The 19,679-nt window shown below is 47.6% G+C and overlaps 1 protein-coding gene across 1 annotated transcript in view; it reads right to left on the reverse strand.

Moving 5' to 3' along the window:
* The window catches only part of slc25a46 (solute carrier family 25 member 46), a 46,210-nt gene extending 44,825 nt beyond the window's left edge, over positions 1-1,385 (reverse strand). The window contains 2 exon segments of the mRNA XM_055633214.1: positions 994-1,261; positions 1,263-1,385. Coding sequence (XP_055489189.1) covers positions 994-1,261; positions 1,263-1,370 — 376 coding nt within the window. The 5' untranslated portion in view covers positions 1,371-1,385.
* Positions 1,386-19,679: the final 18,294 nt, after the last annotated feature.

A 19,679-nucleotide genomic window follows, 5' to 3' on the forward strand; every position in this document is an offset into this window, starting at 1 on the left:
CATCTCCTTTCTGAAGGTACATCCTTTTATTCTGAGGCTGTGCCTATACTCTCCTACAAGTAGAAACATCCTCTCCACACCTTTCATCTCTGCCCGGATAGCAGGCCTCTTATTTTACACTAATTCTGGACACTCCAGTAGACATCAATTCATACTCTTTACAACTTCAGAATTTTATGCACTTCAATGAGATGATCTTTCATTCTCCTAAATTTGGTCCAGTTAGCTTAAATTCTTTTCATATGATAAATCACTCATTCAAGACTTTATTCTTCCGAACCTGCATGGTCTTCTCTTTATCTTATTCTTCCTTGGGTGTGAAACTGCACCAATTAACAATATTCCAAACGTGTTTTCACAAATAAGGTGTTTTTGCTCTTGTACTCAAATACCCAGGAGTCCAACATACAATTTGCTCATTGCCCCTGAAAATTAACTTCAGAGGAAAGAACATATAATGGAACATGTATTTGGGGACTCCTGAAGTACAATCAAATCAAAATGTTGTAATTGTAGGAGATTCTCCAGCTTTTGAAAACAGATGTAAACCAGGGGTAAGACTGTTACTTTGTGTAGTGACACTGAAGGCGAGTGTGATCAACCATGTCAAAAGCCATATCCAGTCAAAACTGTGAGGAATACTGAACACTAAGTGGAAAAGGAACTTTTGATTAGGTATATTTTGTGAGCTCACTGATGGCGAAATCTGCCTGGACAAACGAACATCAAAATTTCCATTGAAGAACTGGTGGTGTCCAAGTTCTACAATGTTATTGCAAGTGTAAGAAAGGGGAAACGATGGCGTTGGCTAATAATAATTCAGTGAACGTAACATGAACGGTAATAGGCAGAGTTGACCCTGCAATAAGCAAGGATCGAGCGGCCTTGGGTCTCAGGTGCGAGAGCCCAGCCGTATCTACCAGTGGTTCCGCCTGCTGCACACACTCGGCCGCCACACGCTCGCTGCCCGTCTACTTCATGTTAAATACTCGCCAGAGGATCCCGCCGCGTTTTCTGGGGCAGCCACCCCCGCAGTGCCAGGTGGGGCTGGGGCTGGGGGTGGAGTCGCCGCCGCCGCTCTCTCTCCCCAAGGCCCGACTACCGGGGCCCGGAACCGGCTCTCCGTCGCCCAAGGGTCATTGCAATCCCATGCCCTTGCCGAGGCGGCGTGTCCACCCACCGCCGACACATCCTCACAACCTCGGCCGCCCAGTCCGTCGCTGAAATCTTGCGGCCGCCGTGAATACATCGAAGCGGAGATGATGGGGGGGAATAAAGCGACAAGCGTCAACACCCCCGATAACAGGAAATGACCTCAGCCGGAAATAACGGGCGGCGGCGGCGGCGGCGTGCATTCTGGGGATTGTCATCCCACCACAGATCCTACAGCAACGTTGATTACACCGCGGGGCGGTTCCGGTTCCGGTTACTAAAATGGACGACAAAAAGCCCCACGTTCCGCTCCGTTACGTTGCGTTGCGTTGCGTACAACACGTCAGCCCGTTGCATTTGGCAGGAGTGGCCAACCTTGGATCATTGGGTCAAAGATGCTTTGGGCCTTTGCCACAGAGAGCATCAGCATGAATGATGGAGAGACATCTTTCCCATCCACCTGCAAAATCAGACAAAATGGTCCGAAATTGTAACTTCCACACGTTTGGAATATTGTTAATTGGTGTAGTTTCACACCCAAGGAAGAATAAGATTCAGATTCAGATTCAGATTCAATTTTAATTGTAATTGTCAGTGTACAGTACAGAGACAACGAAATGCATTTAGCATCTCCCTTGAAGAGCGACATAGCGTTTGGGGAGTCTGCACCCCGGGGGCATGAACATCGACTTCTCCCAATTTTGTTAGTCCTTGCTGTCTCCTCCCCTTCCTCAGCCCCCCTGCTGTCTCCTCCCATTCCCCAGCCTTCGGGCTACTCCTCCTTTTCCCTTTCTTGTCCCCACCCACCCCCGCCCCCGATCAGTCTGAAGAAGGGTTTCGGCCCGAAACGTTGCCTATTTCCTTCGCTCCATAGATGCTGCTGCACCCGCTGAGTTTCTCCAGCTTTTTTGTGTAACCTTGTAACTTACTTTGATGCCCTTCTATTTGCTGATACTTGCCGTAGAAATTGTGTGTCCGCCACCTGTGTCTTACCTGTGAACCCTTGTTAACCTTCATGAACCTTTGACAAGGGCATTCGTTGAAGATTGGTCCTGAAGGTTAGAACTAATAGATTCGAAAATTGATTTGGAAATAGGAGGTTGAGAATAATTGTGGAAGGCTCTTTTACGATTTTAAAACCAGTGACCAATGATCTAGCACTCGTCTTGATACTGTATCCCTCATTGTAATATATATCAGTGCTTAAGGTCATCGGGTCAAAGGGTGTGACGCAGGGAGCAGCTCAATCCTTCTGGAGGACATGGCAGCTTCCAGTATACGCTGTTAACACATGAAACCTGTACTTTCTTATCTGTTAAAAAACGCAGAAATGGTCAATTTTTGCACTGTAAATAATTGTGGAGGGTGAGTGAGCACTCTGAACCAAAGGCTCTGGTATCTTTGCTCAGAACTCGAGCAACAAGGTGTAACACACACACGGGGCTGGGTGGAGCGGGCCGTGGCTCCGGGCAGCGGACACACGGAGACGAAAACCCGGCAATGTCCCTGTCAGCTGAGTTGGGGACAGTCTGGTCCCTCCGTCCACCTAGAGTCACTGACAGCGCTGCACTGGCACCCCGACCTCCCGTCCGACCATGACCCCACCACCACCTCCCCGACCATCCACCTCCCCCCATCCTTCCCCCCAACCACCAACCTCCAGGAGGTTGCACAGCAGTCGAGGTCACGACCCATGACCGGTACTGTTGCCAAGCAATACCTTCTGGAGTATAAGCGGCGAACATCAGGTAAGCACTTACTACGGCTGCCAGTACAGCAGATCCGTCTTCTGTCCCATCATCCGGACTCCACGCTGATGGGTTCCACACTCGCGGACCCCGGGACGTCTGTCCCCGCGGCCGGTGTTTGGCGGCTGAAACGCCTGGCACCCAGGAGGGGAATCCCCCCGGGTCGGGGTCGTTGGGGGTGGGGGGGGGCGGCTGAATCACCATGCGTGGTGGTGGGGGTCCGGGGGCCGGGTGGGTGAATCAGGGGGGGGGGGGGTTTAATCACCCTGGTGTAGAGGTCGGGGTCCGGGGGCAATGAATCACCCCGTGTGGGGGTTGGGGTCCGGGGGTCGGGGAGGTGAATCACCCCATTGTCCGGTGCCGGTGCAGCTTGGTTCTTGGTTTCTTGGTCCTCCAAAATATTCCAAATGGAATTTAAACTGGAGGTGGTCAGTGACTCTGGGTGGGCGGAGGGACCAGACTGTTCCCAACTCTGCTGCAGCTGACGGGGACGTTGCTGGGTTTATGGCCCCATGTGTCTGCTGCCTGGAGCCGTGGCCCCGCTCCACCTGGCCCCTTGTGTGCGGGCGCTGCCGACCCACAGCATATCATAGTGCGACCGCACAGGGGGAGGGTGGGCTGAGGGCGGCTGTAGCAGGACATCGCAAGTCAAGTCAAGTCAAGTTTATTTGTCACATACACATACGAGATGTGCAGTGAAATGAAAGTGGCAATGCTCGCGGACTTTTGTGCAAAAGACAAACAATAAAACAACCAAACAAATTATAAACACAATCATAACACACATATTCTTTTACATAATAAATAATGGAAGGAAAAAAACGTTCAGTAGAGTTAGTCCCTAGTGAGATGGGCGTTTACAGTCCGAATTGCCTCTGGGAAGAAACTCCTTCTCAACCTCTCCGTTCTCACCGCATGGCAACGGAGGCGTTTGCCTGACCGTAGCAGCTGGAACAGTCCTTTGCAGGAGTGGAAGGGGTCTCCCATGATTTTATTTGCTCTGGAGTTGCACCTCCTGTTGTATAGTTCCTTCTTGTCCTTGGCAGAGCAATCCCCAAACCAGATGGTAATGTTCCCGGACAAGATGCTTTCCACCGCCGCTGCGTAGAAGCACTGGAGGATCCTCGGAGACACTCTGAATTTCCTCAATTGCCTGAGGTGGTAAAGGCGCATGTGATGCCCATGTCATATCCTCGGAGATGTGGACTCCCAGATATTTAAAACAGTTCACCCTATCCACAGGATCCCCATTTATCCTCAATGGAGTGTACGTCCTCGGATGATGTGCCCTCCTAAAGTCCATGATTAGCTCCTTCATTTTTTTGATGTTCAAGAGGAGGCTGTTATCCTGGCACCAGAGTGCTAGATCAGCCACCTCCTCCCGGTACCTCCCAGTGGGGGCTGTCCCAAGGGATCTTCTCTTTGGGCCGCTTGCACCTTGGTGCTCAGGTTCAGACTAGAGGGTGACCAGCCCTGGGCGGTCATGGGTCGGGACTTTGCTGGCACGCTGCTCTTTCGCAAGTCAGTGAGTAGCAGTGATTTTGGCGGTGTTCTCTCACGGTCATCCCAATTTCCACAATATTTTACAGCGCAAAAATTGACAGTTTTTAACAGGAAAGAATGTACGTGTTTCGTGTTACTAGTGTATGCTGGAAGCTGCCTTGTGCTCCAGAAGGATTGAACTACTCCATGCATTACGCCCTTTGACCTGATGACCTTACGCCAACCACCCGCTACAAACTATGAAGTACGATGACATGAACATTTCTGCTGTTGAATGTGAGGAGGGTGGTTACAGGACAACATTGATCAACTCGTACAATGGAGAAAGTCGTAGCATATGGAATTTAATCGTAATTAAGCATTTTCAGAGGACTTTATTAGCTGAGGCATGAAGTACAAAAGTAAGGAGGTTATTAAAACTTCATAAAATGGTGGTTAATCCACAACTGAAGCATTGTTTGGAGTTTTTGTCTCCACAGTATAGGAAGATCATTATATTCCAGAAGGATCTGAGAAATTTCACCTTTACATTGCCTGGAATTATGAGTTTCAATTAAAATGAGACACTGCATTATCTGTGGTTAAAGAAAGCTGAAGAGGAAACACAAGAGGTTGCAGAGGTGTATACATTGTTTTGCCTGTCACCTTAGGTCTATGTCCTATGTGTCATTTGCAAATTAGCAAATTTGTGAATGACACAAAGCTGGGTGACAGTGTGAACTGTAAGGAGGATGCCATAAAAATACTGGGTGACTTGTGCAGGTTGGGTGTGTGGGCAGATGCATGGCAGATGCAGTGGATAAATGTGAGGTTACCTTCTTTGGTAGCAAAAACAGGAAGGCAGATTATTATCTAAATGGTGTCAAGTTGGGTAAAGGAGAAGTACAACGGGATCTTGAGGTCCTTGTGTATCAGTCAATTAAAGTAAGCATGCTGGCACAGCAGGCAGTGAAAGCGAATGGCATGTTGGCCTTCATAACAAGAGTTGAGTATTGGAGCAAAGAGGTCATTTTGCAGTTGTATAGGGCCCTAGTGAGACCACACCTGGAGTATTGTGCGCAGTTTTGGTCCCCTAATTTGAGGAAGGACATTATTGCTATTGAGAGAGTGCAGCGTAGGTTTACAAGGTTAATTCCCGGGTTGGCAGGACTGTCATATGCTGAGAGAATGGAGCGGCTGGGCTTGTACACGCTGGGGTTTAGAAGTATGAGAGAGGATCTTATTGAAACATAAGATTGTGCCAGAGCTACTACACTCCAAACTTTTTGAGTTGACTGTGCCGGAACCCCTCTGTCGGTGGATCACCAGTTTCCTGACAGACAGGAAGCAGCATGTGAGGCTGGGAAAGCACCTCGCGGACACGCAAACCTTCAGCATAGGGGCACTGCAAAAGGCTGCATACTCTCCCCTCTCTAGACCAATGACTGCACCTCCACTGACTCCTCTGCCAAACCTCTCAAGTTTGCAGACGACACAACCATGATTGGACTGATCCAGGATCAATCAATCAATCAATCAACCTTTATTGTCATCTTGCAAGCAACAGTTGTACAGTGCAAAATGAAAAGACGTTTCCCAGTGAATAGCGGAGCATCGCACATGAAATTTAAAACATTTCACACATAATAACACTAAAAACAATCCAGTCCCTGATGGAACAGTATAAATAGTTAAAAGCAGGTAAAACACAACGTTAAAATACAATAAACCAATCATAAAAAATGTCCGGGGCAGCTGATTTGAGTGGCCAGTGCCAGTTATTAAAGTGTACGTGCCAGCTGCAGAATCAAGTGACTGTGAGTACAGAGTGACTGTTTAGCAGCCTCACAGCCTGTGGTAGGAAGCTGTTTAGCAGTCTTGTAGTCCGGGCTTTGATGCTTCGATATCTCTTGCCTGATGGCAGGAGATCCAGGTGTATGTGGAGGGGGCGCAGTTTGTCCTTAGCAATTCTCTGAGCTTTTTTCAGACAGCGGCTCTGGAACAGTTCTTGTACCGAGGGTAGGGAGACGCCAATGATCCTCTCTGCTCCCCTCACTACCCTCTGCAGAGCCTTCCTGTCCGAGTAGTTGCAGGTGCAGTACCACGTATTTATGCAGTACGTGAGTACAGACTCCACCGTGCCCCTGTAGAAAGTCCTGAGGATGTTGGTGGGGAGTGAGGCCTGTTTTAGTTTCCTCAGGAAGTGCAGTCGCTGATGGGCCCGTTTGACGGTCCCAGTGGTGTTCCTGGACCAGGTGAGGCTGTCCGTAATTTGCACACCGAGGAACTTTATGCTCTCCACTCTCTCCACTGCAGTGCCACTGATGTTGAGGGGTGTATGCTTTGGCTGCGCCCTCCTGAAGTCGACAACCATCTCCTTAGTTTTGTCGACATTCAATTCTAGATTATTTTTGCCGCACCAGTCCACCAGTTGTTCTACTTCCTCCCTGTACATTGATTCGTCATCTCCACTGATGAGTCCCACCACTGTAGTGTCATCCGCGAATTTTATGATCTTATTGTCCCTGAATCTGGCAGCACAGTCATGTGTGAGCAATGTGAACAACAGCGGGCTGAGCACACAGCCTTGAGGGGAGCCGGTGCTCAGCGTGATCGAGCCTGAAGTGTTCTTGCCAACACGGACTGACTGCGGTCTCTCTGTCAGAAAGTCCAAGATCCAGTGACACAGGGTGGTGTTGAGGCCCAGCAGGGTTAGTTTCTCCACAAGTCTCTGTGGGATGATGGTGTTAAACGCTGAGCTGAAGTCAATGTACAGGATTCTGGCGTATGTGTTTTTGTTTTCCAGATGCGTGAGTACTGTGTGCAGCGTGGTAGAGATGGCATCCTCTGTAGAACGGTTGGGGCGATAGGCAAACTGGAGGGGGTCTAACGATGAGGGGAGGCTGGCAGTAATGTGGGGTTTCACCAGGCGTTCAAAACACTTCATTATTATTGGGGTCAGGGTGACAGGGCGGTAGTCATTTAGGCAGGCAACCACTGGTTTCTTCGCTATGGGGATTATCGTGGAAGTTTTGAGGCATGTGGGGACAATGGCTTGACTAAGGGAGATGTTAAAGATGTCTGTTAGCACATCTGCTAACTCCTCAGCACATTCCTTGAGCACACGTCCTGGGATGTTGTCGGGTCCGACTGCTTTCCACGGGTTGACCTTGGACAGGATTCTCCGTGTGTCCATTGAGTCTATGGTCAGGACTGGCTGGTCAGTTTGTAAGCAGGGGCTGGCTCTCCCCTTGGGTGTGGTGTTTGCTGCATCAAAACGTGCAAAGAAGTTGTTCAGTTCATCTGGGAGAGAAGTGTCCGTGTCGGTTACCTGCTGCCTTGCCTTGTACCCCGTCAGTGTTTGGATTCCCTTCCACATCCTCCTGGTGTCTCCTGTGTCACAGAGGTGTCCCTGGATTTTCCCCGCGAAGGCACGTTTCACTGCCCTGATTCCTTTTTCCAGTGCAGTCCTGGTAGATCGAAGAGCGGCTGTGTTACCGGCTCTGTAGGCTGCATCACGAGCCCTCAGCAGCGAGCGCACCTCTGCTGTCATCCATGGATGATGAGGAATCTGCCTACAGACAGGAAGTGACAGGGCTGGCGTCCTGGTGCCATCGCTGGCATCCTGGAGCTGAATGTACTTAAGACAGTGGAATTGATTGTAGACTTTAGGATCCCCCTCCCCTCACCCCACTCACCATCAACAACACCACAGTCATATCTGTGGTCTATTAAGTTCCTGGGAACCATCATCTCCAAGGACCTTAAGTGGGGGGCTACCATCGACTCCACAGTCGAAAAGGCACAACAGAGGATGTACTTCCTACGGCAGGAGAATCAATGCGAGGCGAATAGGGAGATCAGTGCAGGGTGAATAGATGGAGGGGGGGGGGGGGGGGTAGATGGAGAGGGGAGCACAGGGGATGTCAGTGAGGACTGAATAGAGGCGGGAATGGGGATCAGTGGAGAGGAGGGGTCACAGGATAAGGAGGGCGTACAAGAAAGAGAGAGAGAGGGGGGGTGGATGGTGGGGATGAAGGAAGGTCAGCGCTCAGTGGACAGGGACGGTATCATTGACCCACTGCCTTGGCCGCCTCTGCCCACCGCCGCCGCCAATGGGGGAGGCCGTTGGGATCTGCTCGCCACCGCCTGCAGCAAGGAGCAGGGCCGAGTGGTGCAGGTGCCTCAGATGGCGAAAGGGGGCCTCCCCCTCCCTCCCGGCCTCGGCGTGTGGAAGAGTTTGTTTTGAAATCGGTATTGCCGTTAGCGGATTGGCGGGATGCAGGAGGAGCCGCAATCGCTGTCGCTGCCAAAGTTGGCCGCTGCTGTCCTGCGGGGCCCGTCATTTGCTCTGACACTCCGTCACCCCACACCCCGTATCTTTGCTCCGCACTACGTCGTCGGCGCCGACACAAAACGTCACGTTCGTTTTCTCCAGAGATGCAGAGATGAGTTACTCCAGTTTTTCATGTTTATATTTGGTATAAACCAATACAGTGCCAAGCCTGGCACTGCGCGGGGCCCCCATCAGCGCGGGACATAATTGGGAGCAATCGGTCCAATCGGCTTAAGACCAGCCATGCTCCTGCACCTATTGGCTGTTGGCTGTACTGCTGTATTGCAGGAAAAAGACTGTGGCCATGCATCTTATCTATGCGGATGATACGAAAATAGGTGGAACGCAGGTAGTGTAGAGAAAGCAGGGACTCTGCAGAAGGGACAGGTTGGGAGAGTGGGCAGAGAAGTGGCAGATGGAATATAGTGTAGCAAAGTGTGGAGTCATGCATTTTGGTAGCAGGAATATTTTCTAAATGGGGAGAGAATCTAGAAATCGGAGGTGCAAAGGGACTTGAGTGCTGGTGCAGGATTCCCAAAAAGTTAATCTGCAAGTCGAATATGTAGTAATGAAAGCAAGCTCAATGCTAGGAGTATTCGTGCATTCGGGAATATACCATGCAAGGAGTATTCGTAATAAGGTGGATGAGTTGAACGTGCAGATAGCCATTAATGATTATGATATAGTTGGGATCACGGAGTCATGGCTCCAGGGTGACCAAGGCTGGGAGCTGAACATCCAGGGATATTCAATATTCAGGAGGGATAGAGAGAAAGGAAAAAGAGGTGGGGTAGTGTTGCTGGTTAGAGAGGAGGTTAACGCAATGGAAAGGAAGGACATTAGTTTGGAGGATGTGGAATCGGTATGGGTAGAGCTGCGAAACAATAAGGGGCAGAAAACGCTGGTGGGTGTTGTGTACAGGCCACCTAACAGTAGTAGTGAAGTTGGAGATGGTATCAAACAGGAAATTAGAAATGCTTGCGACAAAGGCAAAGCAGTTATAATGGGTGACTTCAATCTACATATAGATTGGGTGAATCAAACTGGCAGGGGTGCTGAGGAAGAGGATTTCTTGGAATGTATGCGGGATAGTTATCTAAACCAACATGTAGAGGAACCAACGAGAAAGCTGGCTATTTTAGACTGGGTATTGAGTAATGAGGAAGGGTTAGTTAGTAGTCTTGTTGTGCGTGGCGTCTTGGGCAAGAGTGACCATAATATGGTTGAGTCCTTCATTAGGATGGAGAGTGACATTGTTAATTCAGAAACAATGGTTTTGAACTTAAAGAAAGGTAACTTTGAGCGTATGAGACGTGAATTGGCCAAGATTGACTGGCAATTAATTCTAAAAGGGTTGACGGTGGATATGCAATGGAAGGCATTTAAAGACTGCATGGATGAACTACAAAAATTGTTCATCCCAGTTTGGCAAAAGAATAAATCAGGGAAGGTAGTACATCCATGGATAACAAGGGAAATCAGGGATAGTATCAAAGCAAAGGATGATGCGTACAAACTAGCCAGAAAAAGCAGCATACCGGAGGACTGGGAGAAATTCAGAGACCAGCAGAGGAGGACGAAGGGCTTAATTAGAAAAGGAAAAATGGATTATGAAAGAAAACTGGCAGTGAACATAAAAACTGACTGCAAAAGTTTTTATAGATATGTGAAAAGAAAGAGATTAGTTAAAACAAATGTAGGTCCCTTGCAGTCAGAAACAGGTGAGTTGATCATGGGGAACCAGGATATGGCGGACCAATTGAATGACTACTTTGGTTCCGTCTTCACTAAGAAAGACATAAATGATCTGCCGGAAATAGCAGGGGCCCGCGGGTCAAAGGAGGTGGAGGAATTGAGTGAAATCCAGGTTAGTCGGGAAGAGGTGTTGGGTAAATTGAATGGATTAAAGGCCGATAAATCCCCAGGGCCAGATAGGCTGCATCCCAGATTACTTAAGGAAGTAGCTCCAGAAATAGTGGATGCATTAGTAATAATCTTTCAAAACTCTTTAGATTCTGGAGTAGTTCCAGAGGATTGGCGGGTAGCAAACGTAACCCCACTTTTTATGAAGGGAGGGAGAGAGAAAACGGGGAATTACAGACCAGTTAGCCTAACATCGGTAGTGGGGAAACTGCTAGAGTCAGTTATTAAAGATGGGATAGCAGCACATTTGGAAAGTGGTGAAATCATTGGACAAAGTCAGCATGGATTTACGAAAGGTAAATCATGTCTGACGAATCTTATAGAATTTTTCGAGGATGTAACTAGTAGCGTGGATAGGGGAACCAGTGGATGTGGTGTATCTGGACTTCCAGAAGGCTTTCGACAAGGTCCCACCTAAGAGATTAATATACAAACTTAAAGCACATGGCATTGGGGGTTCAGTATTGATGTGGATAGAGAACTGGCTGGCAAACAGGAAGAAAAGAGTAGGAGTAAACGGGTCCTTTTCACAATGGCAGGCAGTGACTAGTGGGGTACCGCAAGGCTCAGTACTGGGACCCCAGCTATTTACAATATATATTAATGATCTGGATGAGGGAATTGAAGGCAATATCTCCAAGTTTGCGGATGACACTAAGCTGGGGGGCAGTGTTAGGTGTGAGGAGGATGCTAGGAGACTGCAAGGTGACTTGGATAGGCTGGGTGAGTGGGCAAATGTTTGGCAGATGCAGTTTAATGTGGATAAATGTGAGGTTATCCATTTTGGTGGCAAAAACGGGAAAGCAGATTATTATCTAAACGGTGGCCGATTGGGAAAGGGGGAGATGCAGCGAGACCTGGGTGTCATGGTACACCAGTCATTGAAGGTAGGCATGCAGGTGCAGCAGGCAGTAAAGAAAGCGAATGGCACGTTGGCTTTCATAGCAAGAGGATTTGAGTATAGGAGCAGGGAGGTTCTACTGCAGTTGTACAGGGTCTTGGTGAGACCACACCTGGAGTATTGCGTGTAGTTTTGGTCTCCAAATCTGAGGAAGGACATTATTGCCATAGAGGGAGTGCAGAGAAGGTTCACCAGACTGATTCCTGGGATGTCAGGACTGTCTTATGAAGAAAGACTGGATAGACTTGGTTTATACTCTCTAGAATTTAGGAGATTGAGAGGGGATCTTATAGAAACTTACAAAATTCTTAAGGGGTTGGGCAGGCTAGATGCAGGAAGATTGTTCCCGATGTTGGGGATGTCCAGGACAAGGGGTCACAGCTTAAGGATAAGGGGGAAATCCTTTAAAACCGAGATGAGGAGAACTTTTTTCACACAGAGAGTGGTGAATCTCTGGAACTCTCTGCCACAGAGGGTAGTTGAGGCCAGTTCATTGGCTATATTTAAGAGGGAGTTAGATGTGGCCCTTGTGGCCAGGGGGATCAGAGGGTATGGAGAGAAGGCAGGTACGGGATACTGAGTTGGATGATCAGCCATGATCATATTAAATGGCGGTGCAGGCTCGAAGGGTCGAATGGCCTACTCCTGCACCTAATTTCTATGTTTCTATGTTTCTATGCTAGCATTTATTTCAAGAGGGCTTGTATACACAAACAGGGATGTAATGCTGAGGCTCTATATGGCACTGGTAAGGGGCATTTGGAGTATTGTGAGCAATTTTGGGCACCATATCTGAGGAAAGATGTGCTGGCGCTGGAGAGGATCCAGAGGAAGTTTACAAGAATGATTACTGGAATGAGTAGGTTAACCTATAATTAGTGTTCAAGAAGGAACTGCAGATGCTGGAAGATCAAAGGTACACAAAATTGCTGGAGAAACTCAGCGGGTGCAGCATCATCTATGGAGCGAAGGAAATAGGCGACGTTTCGGGCCGAAACCCTTCTTCAGACTGATGGGGGGTGGGGGGAAGAAGGAAGGAAAAGGGGAGGAGGAGCCCGAGGGCAGGCGGATAGGAGGGTGGGAGGAGACAGCTAGAGGGTTAAGGAAGGGGAGGAGACAACAAGGGCTAGCAAAATTGGGAGAATTCAATGTTAATGCCATCCGGGCGCAAGGTCCCCAGGCGGAATATGAGGTGCTGTTCCTCCAATTTCCGCTGTTGCTCACTCTGGCAATGGAGGAGACCCAGGACAGAGAGGTCGGATTGGGAATGGGAGGGGGAGTTGAAGTGCTGAGCCACCGGGAGGTCAGGTTGGTTATTGCGGACTGAACGGAGGTGTTCGGCGAAACGATCGCCCAACCTACGCTTAGTCTCCCCGATGTAAATCAGCTGACACCTAGAGCAGAGGATGCAGTAGATGAGGTTGGAGGAGATGCAGGTGAACCTTTGTCGCACCTGGGACAATTGCTTGGGTCCTTGAATGGAGTCGAGGGGGGAGGTGAAGGGACAGGCGTTGCATTTCTTGCGGTTGCAACGGAAAGTACCCGGGGAGGGGGTGGTGCGGGAGGGAAGGGAAGAATTGGCAAGGGAGTTGCGGAGGGAGCGGTCTTTGCGGAAGGCAGACATGGGGGGAGATGGGAAGATGTGGTGAGTGGTGGGGTCACGTTGGAGGTGGCGGAAATGGCGGAGGATTATGTGTTGTATTTGCCGGCTGGTGGGGTGAAAGGTGAGGACCAGAGGGACTCGGCCCTTGTTGCGAGTGCGGGGATGGGGAGAGAGAGCAGTGTTACGGGGTATGGATGAGACCCTGTTGTGAGCTTCATCTATGGTGGCGGAGGGGAATCCCCGTTCCCTGACGAACGAGGACATTTCTGATGCCCTGGTATGGAATGTCTCATCCTGGGAACAGATGCGGCGTAGGCGGAGGAATTGGGAGTAGGGGATGGAGTCTTTACAGGGGGCAGGGTGGGAAGACGTGTAGTCCAGATAGCCATGTGAGTCAGTGGGTTTGTAATGTATGTCGGTCAGGAGTCTGTCCCCTGCGATGGAGATGGTGAGGTCAAGGAATGGTAGGGAAGTGTCGGAAATGGTCCAGGTGTATTGGAGTGCCGGGTGGAAGTTGGTGGTGAAGTGGATGAAGTCAGTCAGTTGTGTGTAGGTGCAGGAGGTGGCCCCAAAGCAGTCGTCAATGTAATTAGTAATACCTCCTCCGCAACTCACTTGTCAATTCTTCCCTTCCCTCCCGCACCACGCCCTCCCCGGGTACTTTCCGTTGCAACCGCAAGAAATGCAACACCTGTCCCTTCACCTCCCCCCTCGACTCCATTCAAGGACCCAAGCAATTGTTCCAGGTGTAACGCCTATAATTAGTGTTTGTTGGCACTGTGTTGGTACGTGCTGGAGTTTAGAAGATTGGGGGGGGGGGGGGGGGGGGCCTCATTGAAACATACAGAATACTGAAAGGCTTGGATAGAGTGATGTGGAGAGGATTTCCACTAGTGGGTAAATCTAGGATCAGAGGTCATAGCCTCAGAATTAAAGGACATTATTTTAGGAAGGAGATGAGGAGAAATGTCTTTGGTCAGAGGGTGGTGAATCTGTGGAATTCTTTGCCACGGAAGGCTGTGGAGGATGTCAATGGATATCAGAGATAGATAGATTCTTGATTAGTACAGGTGTCAGAGGTTATTGGGAAGAAGGAAGGAGAATTGGGTAGGGAGGGAGAGATACATCAGCCATGATTGAATGGTGAGTAGTTGATGGGCTGAATGGCATAATTCTACTCCCATGAATTATCACTTTATGCCTCATGATTTTGAACACCTTAGGTCTCCTCTCAGCCTTCTGTGCTCCAGCGGAAACAAAAGTCACAGTCCAAACAGTCTCTCCTCAACTGAAGCCCTCAGCTCCTGGTCATACCCTATTGAATCTTTTCTGCTTCCTTTCTAGCTAAATGATATCCTTCCTAGAGTAAGATGACCATTTTTTGGAGTGACCATTTTAAGAGTGGCTGTGTATGAGCTCCTCGTGGTAACAGCTGACGGTTTGGGTTGCAAGCAGGTTGTGGAGCCAGATGTTTTTTGTACATTTGAACCAACGATATAAGCATAAAAAGGGATGACATTGTGAAAGTCTGTTAGACTTAAATTGTAAAATAATTCAAAAGACACAAGTCTCAGTCAAAAGCTTTTACTTTAACATCATGACGGGGAGGGACAAGATACTTGAATGTACCGAAGTTCACTCAAGCGCCCGCGATCACCCTCTCAAAAATATACAGTAGTACAAGCATATTTATACCCAGTAATCAGTCCATGGTAGTATTTTTCCATAAATGCACAAAAGAAGCTAGTCTGTAAAGACACAATAGGGTCCCTTTAATTGTATCAGGGAGTTACACAGGAGTTTTTAGCGAGTACTAGGGAGTTAGATAGCTGCTATGAAAGAAGGCACCATTGTGTGATAAGGATGATGTAGCTCAGAGCAATGGAATGTTTAGTCTCTGAGAACAACTTATCTGTGTTTCTCTAGTATAGTGAAGGTTGATTCTGCAAAGTCTGTTCTATAATATACTAGTACATGACTTAAAATGTTGGCTATAGCTAGAATAAAATAAAATAAAATGGCTGCTACCGCATTAACCCTTACAACATCTTGCAGATCGACTATAGAGAGTTAGGAAAATGGTTAATAAACAGGACCTATAATAAAATGGTAATCTGGAGTATTCCCAGTGCCACCTGCTAGTGAGGGCAGAATCATTTAGCATGAATGTAAGTTGTAACATCTCTTAACGTTGCTCCCTCTAACAAATTCTAGTTAATATCGTGGGTCTTCAGGTGTGAGCAAGAAGTGAAAGTATTTCATTTCTAGTTTACCAGTAACCATATAACCATATAACCATATAACCAGTCTTTAAGATCGATTATACATTTTGTGATCTGAGTGGGAGGAAAACTACCAAAGTTGTTAACCCTGAAAATGGAGACATATCAATAGGGTGATTAAGAAGAATTTTGACATGCTTCCTTTAACGGTCAGGACATTGAGTGAAAATGTTGGGACATCATGTTACAACTGCACAAGTTGCTGGTGGGGCCACACTTAGAATATTGTGTGCAGTTCTGGTTGCCCGACAATAAGAAGGATGTCATTATGCTGGAAAGGGTGCAGAAAAGACTCACAAGGATGTTACTGAGACTAGGGGAGCTGAGGTCTCCCTGGAACATAGATGGCCTAGTGCTGACCTTAAAGAGATATATAAATTCATGAGAGGCATTAGATGAAGAGCCAAGGTAAATAAAAATGCTGGAGAAACTCAGCGGGTGAGGCAGCATCTATGGAGCGAAGGAAATAGATGACGTTTTGGGTCAAGACCCTTCTTCAGACTGATGTGAGGGTAGGGGGGGCGGGAAGAAGAAAGGAAGAGGCGGAGACAGTAGGCTGAGGGAGAACTGGGAAGCGGAGGAGAAAGCAGGGACTAACTGAATTTGGAGAAGTCAATGTTCATACCGCTGGGGTGTAAACTGCCCAAGTGAAATATGAGGTGCTGCTCCTCCAATTTACGGTGGGCCTCACTCTGGCCATGGAGGAGGCCCAGGACAGAAAGGTCAGATTCGGAATGGGAGGGGGAGTTGAAGAGCTGAGCCACCGGGAGATCAGGTTGGTTATTGTGAACAGAGCGGAGGTGTTGGGCTAAGAGCCAAAGTCTTTTTCCTAGAAGGAAACTAGAGGGAATGAATTTAAGGTGAGCAGAGAAAGATTTAACAGGGTCCTAAGGGGCAACTATCACACATGGTGGATATATGGAACTGAAAAAGTTCACTTTGTAACAGACAAAGACATCAGTTAAGACCATTCAAAGCTTTAATTTTAAAGTCTAACAGGTGTGGTTCAGATTCAGATTCAATTTTAATTGTCATTGTCAGTGTACAGTACAGAGACAACGAAATACATTTAGCATCTCCCTTGAAGAGCGACATAGCAAACGATTTGAATAAAAAAATAATAAGTGTCCGGGGGGGGGGGGGTGGTGATTGGCAGTCACCGAGGTACGTTGTTTAGTAGAGTGACAGCCGCCGGAAAGAAGCTGTTCCTCGACCTGCTGGTTCGGCAACGGAGAGACCTGTAGCGCCTCCCGGATGGTAGGAGGGTAAACAGTCCATGGTTGGGGTGAGAGCAGTCCTTGGCGATGCTGAGCGCCCTCCGCAGACAGCGCTTGCTTTGGACAGACTCAATGGAGGGGAGCGTGGAACCGGTGATGCGTTGGGCAATTTTCACCACTCTCTGCAATGCCTTCCGGTCGGAGACAGAGCAGTTGCCATACCATACTGTGATGCAGTTGGTAAGGATGCTCTCGATGGTGCAGAAGTTCACCAGGATCTGAGGAGACAGATGGACCTTCTTCAGTCTCCTCAGGAAGAAGAGACGCTGATGAGCCTTCTTGATCAGAGTAGAGGTATTGTGGGTCCAAGAGAGGTCATCGGAGATGTTGACTCCCAGGAACCTGAAGCTAGAAACACGTTCCACCTCCGTCCCGTTAATGTGGATGGGGGTGTGCGTGCCGCCTCTGGACTTCCTGAAGTCTACAATGAGCTCCTTGGTCTTCATGGAGTTAAGGGCCAGGTTGTTGTCAGCGCACCATGCTGCTAAGTGCTGGACCTCCTCCCTGTAGGCCAGCTCATCGTTGTTGCTGATGAGGCCAATCACCGTTGTATCATCTGCATACTTGATGATGGTGTTAGTACCATGTACAGGTGTGCAGTCATAGGTGAAGAGGGAGTTCTAGAGGCCCAGAGGCAACAGTATTACGTCTGAATTCTCCAGCAACACACACAGGAATACCAGAAAACCGGGGTTAATATACCCCCCAGACTCAGAATCAATTGCATGTCCCAGGAAACATCATACACCTCCAAATATGAAGTTGTTTTTCACTCTTTGCCAAAAGCCAGGCTTTCCAATAGCACTAGTAATCGTCCCCTGGCCCCTTCTTATCTGATTAAACTATTCAACTTTCTTAAAACAAACCTTGCCATGATATTTGGCCAAGTATCCCACAATGCAATGGCAATTGCCTTTTGACAACAGGAAAGCTTAAATATGACAGCAACCGAAATTCTTTCAGAACGACAGTCTTTTCCTGGTATCATTTGTCATGGTCCAAGCACATTGATGCTGCTGTCTAGAAAGTACACCAATGCCACTCATTTCCTCGGAATGCTGAATAATTCAGCATGTTTCCAGTGTTTCTGTGAGAGTGAACAAAGTGCAGAATATAATGTCGCAGCTACAAAGACAGTGCAGAGTCTTGTAAACACAGCCCAGTCCATCACACAATCTAATTTATCACCCCCTCCCCATGACAATCAACTTTATTTTTATGCATCTTGCTGCCTCACCAACATAATCGGACCATTTGTATCCTGGTCATTGTCTCCTCTCCCCTCTACCGTTAGATAGAAAATACAAATATATAAATATATACTACAAGATTCAAGAACAGCTGCTTTTTTGCTCTTATCACATTCTTGAATGGACCTTGCACAAGCTATGGATGTATTCCCAATCTCCCAATTTACCTCATTTGGCCTCTGTATTTTTTTAAATCTGGATTTTCTCTGTAGCTGCAATACTATATCCTGCATTTTTTTTTCTCATTTGCTTTACCTGATGACCGCATGTATGATTTGATTTACCTGAATAGCATGCAAAACAACATTTTTTAAACTGTATCTCGGTACACGTGACAATAAACCAATACCAGAGGAAGCTGTAGAGCCACGGACAATTGCAATGTTTATAAGTAATTGAGACTATACGTGGATAGGAAAGGTTTCAAGGAATATGGACCAAACACTGACAAATGTGACTAGTTCAGGTTGGCAACTAGGTTGGCAAGGACAAGTTGGGCCGCAAGGCTTGCTGCCATGCTGTATAACTATGTGGCACTAACTACAATAAAGAATAGATTTTGGTTTATCAGAGAAGATGGAAGATATAATATGTAATTAGAGCAGTACAGAGCACAAGAGAGAGCAAAGTGACTTAGTTAAATGAATAAGAGGAATGTCTGAAGTGTGATCCATAAGTGTGATCCAAATAATAGTGCATACTTATTGATTTATCATTAATGCATTTAATTTTATACACACAGTTTAATTTACAGTGTGGTGCACTTTTTTTCTTTCTGGTTCAACATTCATGTGTGCCTTCAGATTTTTCTCACTATAGCACCATGACAGCAAAGACATAAAGTTCTCGAAGAACTTTATGTTGTATCTTTTCTGAAAATCTCTCAAGTCTTGTCCACACCAACTGGCCAGAACTTCATGTCAAAATATCAGCACGGTTGAAGTACTTGATTTTATTTATAAATAAAAAATCGGGAATGATGGCATGGAGCAAATGTGTGATGAAATGCACATATCTAAGATTTATTCACTAAGTTTTACGACTCTGTTGCAAACATCTCATTTCTTCCCCCATTATCTTTTGGCAAAATTTGCAGTATTTGTCCATTAAAGTTGTCATAAAAAAATAAATCTTGTTATTGCATGTGTACTTAAAGAATCAAGAGAGACAAGCATTTTTTATTGTCATATGTCTGAGAACAATTAAATTCTTACTTGTAGCCGCACAACAGAACATGTAAACATAGTACACTAAACAATATAATAAACAAGAGAAAAAAGTTCAATGTGCATATGTACACATACTCACAAATACACATATGTAGATAAACACACACACACACACACACACACCTCCCCCACCCCCCCCCCCCCCCCCCCCCCCCCCCCCCCCCCCCCCCCCCTTGGAGGCTACAGCCGTGGGCCCTGTGGACCAAAGATTATCTTTGCTGTGAGCTGACCCGGTTGGTGACCGACTCCGAACTCCAGCAACAGCAGCTTCGTCCGCCCCGGATTGTGGGGCTTCAATTGGCCCATTCGCGGGGCCTTTCATCGCCCGGTACGGCTTAAAATCAGCCTAGCGGGGGCTTCAACATCGGGAGCCTCGATCACCGACGCAGCGCGTTAGAAAACGTCTGATACACGCTTGAATCTTTCAAAAGCAACAATGTGATAAATAACACTTAGACAAATAAAACTGAAGTAAATAAAGGCAAACAGAAGAACC

Source organism: Leucoraja erinacea, chromosome 3 (assembly GCF_028641065.1).
Source record: "Leucoraja erinacea ecotype New England chromosome 3, Leri_hhj_1, whole genome shotgun sequence".
NCBI classification, from domain to species: domain Eukaryota; kingdom Metazoa; phylum Chordata; class Chondrichthyes; order Rajiformes; family Rajidae; genus Leucoraja; species Leucoraja erinaceus.